This window comes from Etheostoma cragini, chromosome 18, assembly GCF_013103735.1.
Source record: "Etheostoma cragini isolate CJK2018 chromosome 18, CSU_Ecrag_1.0, whole genome shotgun sequence".
Classification (NCBI taxonomy): Eukaryota; Metazoa; Chordata; class Actinopteri; order Perciformes; family Percidae; genus Etheostoma; species Etheostoma cragini.
Genome location: NC_048424.1, coordinates 6,017,321 through 6,028,483, shown reverse-complemented (window position 1 = coordinate 6,028,483; position 11,163 = coordinate 6,017,321). Strand labels below are relative to the sequence as shown.

General features: G+C 41.4%; 1 protein-coding gene across 31 annotated transcripts in view; it reads right to left on the bottom strand.

Annotated features, from left to right (window-relative positions):
• ptprk (protein tyrosine phosphatase receptor type K) overlaps positions 1–11,163 on the bottom strand; it is a 118,158-nt gene that overhangs the window by 38,574 nt on the left and 68,421 nt on the right. For all 31 annotated transcript variants that reach the window (XM_034899436.1, XM_034899442.1, XM_034899440.1 and 28 more), the window contains 2 exons: positions 8,091–8,203; positions 7,387–7,567 (listed from right to left, as the gene is read on the bottom strand). In XM_034899436.1, coding sequence (XP_034755327.1) covers positions 7,387–7,567; positions 8,091–8,203 — 294 coding nt within the window. The remainder of the gene's footprint in view (positions 1–7,386; positions 7,568–8,090; positions 8,204–11,163) is intronic.

The following is an 11,163-nucleotide window of genomic DNA, read 5'->3' as shown; positions in this document are numbered from 1 at the left end:
CACACACACACACACACACACACACACACACACACACACACACACACACACACACACACACACACACACACCTGCATTCAAAACCCCATTCCCTTCTTGGCCCACAATTCATTGCTCTCTTGACCATTTACTGTAGGAAGTAAAAGAGGGTAGGAGAGGAGACCGTAAGAGAATACAAACAAATAGAGGAAGGAAAGAATGAATACAACAGGAGGGCAAAGAAAGCAGCATAGAAAATGAATAAAGAAGAGTGTGAAAACAAAGCAATGCGTAAAAAAATGAAACTGGGGCTGGAGGGAGCGAGTGACAGATAAAGGGAACAGAGAGAAAGGAGGGGTGAAAGAGGCAGAGAGGAGGAACAGGGAGAGACGATAACTAGTTTGGAATGTGGCCAGAGTCAAGCGGGAGATGGTCCAACGGTAAAACCACAGAGGCTGCCTTGTCCCTTTCCCCTCCTCCGGTAGACATACAAATGGTTGGATTCATGTTGGAACTAAAAGGCTTTGTTCTCCACAGATGGAGCTTTGAAAACAACAACAATACCAATAAACACTGACAATAACACCAAGGACGGCAAGCTTCATATCAGCTGAATCCAGGAGTCGGAATTAAAGAATGGAAAACAAATGGAAAGGAAATTAAACTAAATGAAGTAGAACTTTGTTCAGGGCGAGTGAAAAAAAATTGTCCATCAAATGAAGAATTAGAAAGGGCCAATAAATATGCAGTAAAAAGACCACAGAGCAGGAGACAGACGCACGCTTAAAGAAAAGCAGAAAAGTAAAGAGGTAAGGAAAGGGGAGAGGATATGAAGGAAGAAATAGAAAAGGTTGACAGGAGATGCCGCTAAATCCAAGTTAATCTGTCCAATTAGTTCCCGGTAATCCTTCCACTGTCATGAGAAAGACAAATGAAACTCCAGGTATTCACTCTCATTTTCTCTCTGCATTTCTCACTGGGCCAAGCACATGAAAGTTGCAAATAAGCGCTGAAACACTCATTCAATTTGCACTTTTAAGCTACGTGGAATTTGATTCTATGCAAAGGCCAATTATGAAATCAGCAACCAGGACTTCTAGAGTTTCAGAAATAATGTAGATGTTGTTGAGGTAGTGGGATTTGTCAGAGATCAACAAGCTGAGAAAAATAAAAAAATGAAGTACCATCATTTAAACACCTTTACAGTCCCAAAAATGCAGGTGGGTAAAAGTAATGAGGTAAGTGTAATTTAACAAACTTCTAAGGACAGGAGAAAGTAATGCAAAAAGATATGCACTAAATGTTTTAAGACTTCATGAAAAAGGCTGAATATCCCTTAAAGTTTAATTTATACTTCTGCATGGACGGCTATCTGCACAGGCTTGGAAGTTTCACCGTAGCGGATGTGTGCCTCCTCAACAATGATACTATGCGTCGAGCCTCTACGATTATATCACATGTGGACCACAACTCTCCATTGTTTATTTTTCATTTGTCTTTTTTTTTTTATGGTAAATATTGCAGCCATTTTTTCATTAATAGACAATTTTTTCTTCTGAGAAGCTGTCACATTTTGCCGTTTTTTTGCCTCCAACGTCACCTTCCAGGCAGCTAACCCTAACCTTAACCCTAAACATAACCATTGCTGCGCTACCTGGAAGGAGATGTTGGGGGCAAAAAACACCAAACACCCCTTTAATATTTATCTTTACAGCTTTCCCTGACTGTGTGTGTGTGCACACTTTTTTTTAATACACAATAGAGTTTAAAGTATTTCTTCCCTAAAACTACAGATCTAGATGTACCCATTTAAGGCAGAAAATGATCGATCAAAACCCTTGAATTTGCCATGAACTACAACATGCACACACAGAACATTATTTTAAAACTGCTTGACTTCTTAAACACACACAGCGTACAGTACTGTGTCAATAGGTTCCAAGGACCTGCCCCTTAAAGCTTCGTACAGCTGCTGACTGTGTGTGTGTGTGTGGGCATGTGTGTGCTTTCACAAATATAAAGAAGTACATCATAACATCTGTGCTTGTATGTCTAGGAGTGTGTTTTGTAATTCCATTCTTCCATTAATCCAAGTGATGCTGAGTTTGTGCAACATATAAGAAATACTTTAGCTCCCTGAACTCTGTGTGTGTTTGCGTGTGTGTGTGTGTGTGTGTGTGTGTGTGTGTGTGTGTGTGTGTGTGTGCGCGCGCGTCTGTTTCTTTCAATCTCGTTATACCGCTTAGTGTGTCTCTCTTCTGTGTGTGCTCATGCATTTTAGTGTGTCTCCATTTGTGTGTGTGTATGTGTGTGTGTAACCTGCCATGACCAAGAGGTTTTTAGCAGAAAATTCCGGATTTGGATTAAAAGCTACTTCATCACTTTCTTCTGCCTGTCTGTCTGTCTGTCTGTCTGTCTATCTCTGTCTGTCTGTCTCTCGCACACACACGCTCTTCATTTCAAGTTGATTATTTTTCACCCTTCTGACAAGAGCAATGAATCACTACTAAAGAAAAATCGAGAGTAGTGGGAGACGAGAGACAGTGGGAGCATGAGAAAGCAGTAGAGATGGAAGAGGAAAAAAAAAGTGTAGAAGAAGAGTTGAAAAGCAAAAAGAAGACAGGAAGAGATTAAATCTTTCATCTTACCATATCAATTTGCTTTGCAGTGTGTGTGACTTTTGCTCTGTATCATATTAACTTTATTGGTTATTAATTAAACTGTTTTGTGTGGTGACATGCTTGGGTTTATGCCTGGTGTTTGTGCACACATTTCCCTGTGTGTGTGTGTGTGTGTGTGTGTGTGTTTTCATTATTTTGCATTGAACTAGCATTCAGTAAACTACAGGTGGTGGGATCAGAGGAACGTAACCAAACAGAAAAAGCAAAGGAATCATTACCATTTAAATAACATTTCTACCCCATGTGTGTATACGTGGCTCTCTCAACAAACATAAGTCCATCTCTGTGTGCATGTTTGCGTGGGTGTGTGTGCGTGCGCACATGTGATGTGTGTGTGCTTTGATATGTGTTTGAATCATAGACTGTACAGTGCGGCTGGAAAGTTTGGGCAACCCAGCAAAAAAATTGTATTAACGTAAATAAAGACGCCAAGAAAAAACAGAAAAATCTCCCAATGGCATCAAATGACAGATTAGACATTTGTATAATATGTCACAAAAAGTTATATTTTATTACCATCATTTACACTTTCAAAAAAACCGAAAACAAAAAAATGGCGTACTCACAAGCCCCCGGCTGAGCGCCGCTACGTTGGGGTTTATCCCGGTGACCGAGATGGTCGCCTTCCTACGCCTTTGTGTGGTGGGAATCTCTGACTGTTGTTTGTGCATATGCACCAAACAAGAGTTCAGAATATTCTGCCTTTTTGGAGACCTCAAATGGACTCCTGTATAGGGCTCCAGTGGGGTACTCCATAGTTCTGCTGGGGGATTTTAACACACACGTGAGCGATGATGGAGATACGTGGAGAGGTTGTTTGGGAGGAACGGCCTCCCTGATCTAAACCAAAGGGGTGTTCTGCTGTTGGACTTCTGTGCTAGTCATGTATTGTCTATACAAACACAATGTTCAAACATAGGGATGCTCATAGGTGTACTTGATACCACAACACCTTAGGTCGAAGGTCAATGAGGCCGTATGTTTTGGACACTCGGGTGTGGAGAGGGGTGGAGCTGTCAACTGATCACCATCATGTGATGAGTTGGATCAGGGGGTGGGGGAAGACTCTGGACAGATCTGGTAAGCCCAAACGGGTAGTATGGGTAAATTGTGAATGTCTGGAGGAGGCCCCTGTCGGTTGGACTTTCAACTCACACCTCCGGCGGAGCTTTTCGTGCATCCCTGTGGAGGCTGTGGGCAATGAACCTGAGTGGACAATGTTCAAAGTTTCCATTGCTGAAGCTGCGTTTGAGCTGTGGTCTCAGGGAAGCCGTCCGACTGAAGAAGGAGTCTTTCTGGGATATGTTATCCCAGAGGACTACATGGGCAGTTGCAAGTTACTGACAGGACCGAAGGGCTGCAGCCTCTGCCGTGAAAGAAGCAAAGCAGCAGGTGTGGGAGAAGTTCAGAGAAGACATCAAGAAGGAGTTTCGGTTGGCACCAAGTTACTTCTGGAAAACCATTCGCCTCCTCAGGGTGGGGAAACGGGGAACACATCCAAGCTGTGTACAGTCTGGGACAGTGCCTAGGGAGTGGCAGACAGGGGTGGTGGTTCCCCTCTTCAAAAAGGGGGACCAGAGGGTGTGGGCCAATTACAGGGGTATCACACTTCTCAGCCTCCCTGGTAAAGTCTACTCCAAGGTGCTGGAAAGGAGGGTTTGGCCGATAGTTGATCCTTGGGTTGAAGAGGAACAATGCGGATTCCGTCCTGGTCGTAGAACAACGGATCAGATCTTCACTCTCGCAGGGATCCTGGAGGGAGCCTGGGAGTAAGCCCAACCAGTCTACATGTGTTTTGTGGATCTGGAGAAGGCGTATGACCAGGTCCCCCGGGAAATCCTGTGGGAGGTGCTGCGGGAGTATCGGGTGAGGGGGTCCCTTCTCAGGGCCATGCAATCTCTTTATGACCAAAGCAAGAGCTGCGTCCATGTTCTCGGCAGTAAGTCGAATTTGTTCCAGATGATTGTTGGCCTCCACCAGTGTTGCACTTTGTCAGCAATCCTGATTTTATTTAGTATTTATGGACAGGATATCGAGACATAGTCGGGGGGTGGCTACCAAAGGTAGCCAACCACAGTTTGGTTGGCTACCTTTGGGGATGATGTGGTCCTGATGGCTTCATCTACCTATGACCTCTAGCACTCACTGGATCGGTTTGCAGCCAAGTGGGAAGTAGCTGAGATGAGGGTCAGCACCTCTAAGTCTGAGGCCATGGTTCTGAGCAGGAAACCAATGGAGGGCGTTCTTCTGGTAGGGAATGAGTCCTTACCCCAAGTGAAGGAGTATAAATACCCTGGGGTCTTGTTTGTGAGTGAGAGGACAATGGAGCGGGAGGTTGGCCGGAGAATTGGTGCAGCAGTGGTAGTATTACATTCAATTTATTACATCGTTTTGGCCAAAATAGAGCTGAGCCAGAAGGCAAAGCTCTCGACCTACCGGTCAGTTTTCATTCCTACCCTCACCTATGGTCATGAAGGCTGGGTCATGACCGAAAGAATGAGATCCAGGGGACAAGCTGCCAAAATGGGTTTCCTCAGGAGGGTGGCTGACGTCTCCCTTAGAGATAGAGTGAGAAGGTCAGTTATCCGTTGGGAGCTCGGAGTAGAGCTGCTGCTCCTTTTTGTCGAAAGGAGCCACTTGAGGTGGTTTGGGCATCTGGTAAGGATGCCTCCCTAGGAAGGTGTCCTAGGCACGTCCAGCTGCGAGGAGGCCTAGGGAAAGACCCAAGACTAGGTGGAGGGAATATATCTCCAACCTGGCCAGGGAACGCCTCGGGATCCCCCAGTCGGAGCTGGTTAATGTGGCTCGGAAAAGGGAAGTTTGCGGTCCTCTGCTGGAGCTACTACCCCCGCGACCCGAGACCAGATAAGCGGATAAAGATGGATGGATGGACAGTGGGAAACAGCTGAGCTGGCTTTGAGCAAATATGACAAAATTTGATCACTAATTAACTTGTTATATCTTGTTTCGTTAATCTGTGCAAAAGCCAAATTGTAAAAACGTCAAATTTTGGATTCATGGGATGTATAGATAGATAGATAGATAGATAGATATTTATTCATCGCCCAAAAAATGGGAAATTACAGTGTTACAGCAGCACACAAAATATACATACATACAATATACATGAAATAATAATAATTATAATAACAAAATATAAGAATAAATTATAAGAATGTAAGAACAAATATTTAGGTATATACAAGATGGGAAAAACAAAATGTGCAACTGTTTAGGAAGGATTTCCTGTATGTGCTGGACTTCTTCTTGGCAGTGCTAGCTTCTGAAATGCATTAGAGTAGAAATCCCTCTAAAGATCATGGAAGATTGAAGATATTTTTCTCTTTGCTTTCTAGTCAGTAGACAAAAATAATTTAGATACACAGAATACTTTGAGGCAATTCTGTAAATTCATGACCATATTTTTCTTATTTAGTCTGATATCAATGTTTTTAATATCTCAAATCAAATTATGTGGATTACAATGTTTTATCGTCTTTAACTCAAATGTGTTCCTGCGTGAGTGAGGAGAGGACGATTAATTTCCTTTTCCTGTCAAACAGGAAACTGTTCAATACATGAGTTGCCTGAACAAGTCTATGACTTCCTTCTCTGTCAATAAACACACACCCACCCACCCACCCACACACACACACACACACACACACACACACACACACACACACACACATGCACACATAACACACACACAAGTTGGCAGACATCAGTCAGGCCCTGTGGTTATGAGTTTTCATCTCTTTCATTTTCATTCTCCAGTTTCATCATTCTCTTGCTCTCTCTCGTCACTTCTATTCTCTCCTCTCTTTCTTTTCCAACCTTATTGTTTTTCATCATCTCACCATCACTCCTTGATTCTGTTTCTCATTCAAGCTCACTGCTCTTCATTCTCTCTTTCTCTCGCATATCAACCCTCTCTCTCTCGCTCTCTCTCTCCCTCAGGCTAGCTGTGTTTATATTTCAGTCGTTTATTTCTACAAATGTCAGACAGTGTTTCTGCCCTCCGTCTATTGATCCACAGAGAGAGAGAGAGATGGGGGGAGAGTCAGAGGCAATGAGAAAAGTGGGAAAGGCAGCGACAAGGAACAAAGTGGAAGAGATATATAGAAGAGGAGCGGCAGTGAAAAAGCAGGAATACAGTGAGAGAAGAAAAGAAAAATCCAGATAAAAAGTGAGAAAGATGGAGAGAGCCTCCAGTAGTTTAATCACTCGTTCTCTCAGATCACTGGGCAACCACGGTCTTCTCCAATTCTATCCCTCGCTACACCTCTCCTCCCTTCTCCCTGCCTGCTCATAGTATAAATATCACTCTACCAACTAAAACATAGATACCAAGACAAAAAAGAACAACAGTAGACGGACAGATCGATAGATAATCAGACGGGCAAAAAAAGCTGTGTGCACAAGCAGACTTGGCTAAAGTCAAGGTACCTACCCTTTTCTTGCAGAATGCAATTTATAATATTTAGGACATACTGTACATGTTCATGATCAATGATTCATTGAATACATCATAGTAAAAAGTGTGAGGAAAAATGTAAATATAAGGTTGTTTCATGGTAAACCTTTAAGAATTTAAGAATATTAGTGATTTAAACAGTGTTCAACTTATTTTTGCCCTTCTGGACGGTTGTTTTCCTTTCCTGATTTTTTTCTACTAGTAAATACTAACACAGTCAAATACAGTATGTATGTGTCTATGTCCTACCTGCACATTTGGTCCGGGTAATGAGAGGTGGTCCAGATTTGCCTGTCCCTCCCTCTCCTGGTCTGGTGAGTAACACTCTGATCTCATACTCTGTGTCTGGGTCAAGATGAAATAACTTATAGCTGGGAGAGTTCACGGCGTGAGTCTCTGTCCAGCTGCCTGTTGTCATACGGTACTCAACCTAAAGGAGAAAAATCAAGTATTACATATTATGTGTGTATTATGTATACTATGTGAGTGTTCAGTATTTATCAGAATGTATGCAGGGTATCAATCACAAATATCATTAGCTTTCAGATTTATATATTTACACACACACACACACACACACACACACACACACACACACACACACACACACACACACACTTGCATCCGTTCAATCTGTACATAAATTAGCTTTGGACAGAACCAAGCTAGCTTTTTTCACCTACTTTAAGTGTTTATGCTAAGCTAACCGCCTGCTAGCTCTCCCTTAAATTTAGCATACAGACACAAATGGCATTGAACGTCTCATCATTGTAGGATTTTGAATCTTGAATCTAAATCTCAGCAAAAAAACACATTTCCCAAAATGTTGAACTATTCCTTTGACATATGTCACCCAGAAGTCAGTCTGTTTTCCTGCTTTCCTGTGACAGGATAAATGGTAATTGCCATGGTAATTTATTGCTTAACTATACAATGTCTCTTACTGAACATACCTCTTTCAGTATAATAGGTCCATCTCCAAATATGGAGTTAGCATTCAGCTGAATCAGCAGATATGTAGGGCCAACGCCTAGCAGCTGGGGAGGGGCGATGGGGTGCGGAGGCTCTGAGGAAAGAGAATAATGCACAAACTCATAAAAGGTTTCAAAGGGCCTGACCAGGTGAATGAAACATACTCAAACAAGGTCACAGCAGAATAGAATAGGCAAGACATATCAACAACATACTCAAGTGACTGTCATACAAAGCTGAGTGAGTGCAACAGCTGACGTGATATCTGTGAGCTTAAATAAATATTGAATAACAACCTACCAGTAAACAATGCAAAATTTGTAAAGGAAACTCTAACAAGTGGAAACTGCACTAACCTGCAACATTATGACAACCAAGCTGCATAAATCTAGTCGTGAACTAATTGGCTGTATATAGTAGTAGATGATGTTGTTTGGAGTTAGTTTCAATCCTAGCTTCCTGTTCGTACCTTCCATCTAATAATAATAACCATAGAGTCCTTTTTGTCGATACTCAAAGACACCTCACATAACAAGATTTATATCCAGTTACTTTCATCAAACACTCGCTGATGTGGAGTTTCACGCATTGTCACTCCTTTTCTGTGTTGACAGAGTTATAATGAACTTAATGTTAATGCAAACACACCCTTTGCAACTGCTTTACATCAAAAGCATTCCACCTTCAAAACAAGAAACTGGAAGACTTTTATTTGGAAGCTGTTTCAGAAAGTGTCTACCACAATGGTTGATACTGCCCTCTTCACATATCTTCATAGCTTTATCTATCTGAAAGTAATGACTTTATGTTTTTCAGACATAGGTGTCTGTTATGGTAATGTTCCTTACAGGTTTATTAAGAGATGACAGGATAGTTACACCACAATGCTAGGGTGAAATTTAGCATTTAGCACAAGAGGTGAAAGAACTGCACTGAGTTTTAAAAGCAATGTTCTGGAGAGAGAAGAGTGTTTTACAAGCTGCATAACTGATATCTTTTAAACCCTATTTTTCCATCACAGTGAATCCTCTACATTTCATCACTTTCATAATTTAATGTTATTAGTGAGTGATTTCTGCTACCTATTTTACAAAGTCCAGCAGTGCACTGCACAAGCAGACAATAATAAGATTCCTTTATCGTCATTTCTCAACACTAACATGAATTGAAACAAAATGTGTCCTCTGCATTTAACCTATCCTATGCATAAGAGCAGGGGGAATACTTTAGTGCAGCACCTGGTGACCACTAGGGTTTAATCCCAGGAAATGGGAAATAAAACAAATAAAAAACGCATGGTGTGCGCATCCATTGTTGTCATATGGTAATGTTGATGCAGACGACGGTGCTGTAATGTAGCTACGGTAATAAAGGCTTACTAATTCATTACGCAGCAGTAGGCTACATCCGTGGAAGGGGAAAGAGCGGCCAATTCGTCACAAAAACCGAAAACCGCCTGAGCGCAGTTTATCAACGCTCTCTGCTTCTTGAAAGTACACTTCCAGGTGGAAAAGAAAGGTCTGGGTGAGAATGCATTGTAAACTGAAAGAAATATGTAGTCTAAGCTGTCACAAGTTCAATGCAATGGTGATATTGCGGCAGAGTGTTTAGTCATTTTTTTTTTTTCTATGGCCCTGTCTTTTTGCAGGGCACAGTTGTACATTTCCGTGCGTTGGATTCTTTCATTAAATTGAACTCGTATGTGTTGATAAGAGAAATATTGCTGCCCTGCCGTAATAAGGAAATATTTTGATCAACTTTAACGGCTTATTCCCGTTTGCAGCCGCTTACAAATCTCAACAGCCACAGAATGGATTTCATTTAATAGAACTGTGTAGGAATTATTCAATGGTTTACTTTAGCAAATTTCATTAGTTTGTACAATGGAGTTCTGTAAAATATTGGTTTTATGTGGGTTGCCTAGATTTTCAGAAGACAAGTCCCAGACCTTCCACCCGGCATAATCGCATAATTAGCGCTGCAGCAGCTGTCACGCACGCAGCTCACCTGATCACGCAGCAGAATTGATCATTGCAAACTGTGTTGATGATGGACATAAACTGTGTTCTTTTGCCCAAATACTAATACAAATAATGTAAAAAATGTCAGTTTGGGACTTGGGAAAGCCTATTTGAATGATTTTGAAAAACTAAATAAATAAAAACAGCTAGTTCCCGGGATTCCCAAGAAATGGGTCGTCTGATTTATTTTATTTTTAGAAAAAACATTACACCCTGGTGACCACCTCAAGTTCTTTACCAGTGCAATTTAAAAGTGAGAGAAATGTTACAAGGTCCAACCCAGTCAGATTGCTGTGGTGATTTCTACGTACAAGTGACTGTGTTTATGCAGACATGAGACCTAAATGTTAAATCTGCATCAGATTACTTTTATGTGGTGTATGTCTGAAGACCGCGTTGCTTGCTAACTGCAATTTAAATATGTAAACATCGAGATTCCACTGTTGCCATTTGGTGTATGTATCCCAAAGTATTCTACATTTTTCAACAAGCTTACTAAATCTCTTCCCAATTATTCTTTCTCTACATCTCATTTTTGATTGGCAAAGATTTAGAAAGGGATAATCCCCTTTACCTCCTTTGATAAGATTGTATTTCAAATATTTTAAATGTGTAACTTAAACTATTAAAAACAACTGAATGAGCAATGACGTTTTTATAAATGTATATTTGATTGCATATACTGAAGTTTTCATACGAAATATGACTTGTTATGTACCCATGCACTACGTCCTGTGATGTTCTCAGTGAATAAATACACGTATGTACGTGTATGTAGTTGCACGTAAATATGATGGATGTGTGATGTTTCGGGGCAAGTCAGCCAGATCACAGCTAACTGTCAAGCATCTGTGATTGACAAACCGAAAGCACAACACACACACACTCACAACCTTAAAATACACTACATCAAAGATGTATGGACTTGTCACACACACACACACACACACAGATACAAACACACACCCACACCCTCACACCCCCAATTGGTATATCTCAAATACAGTAAATCATATGGATCTTATCTCTCTCA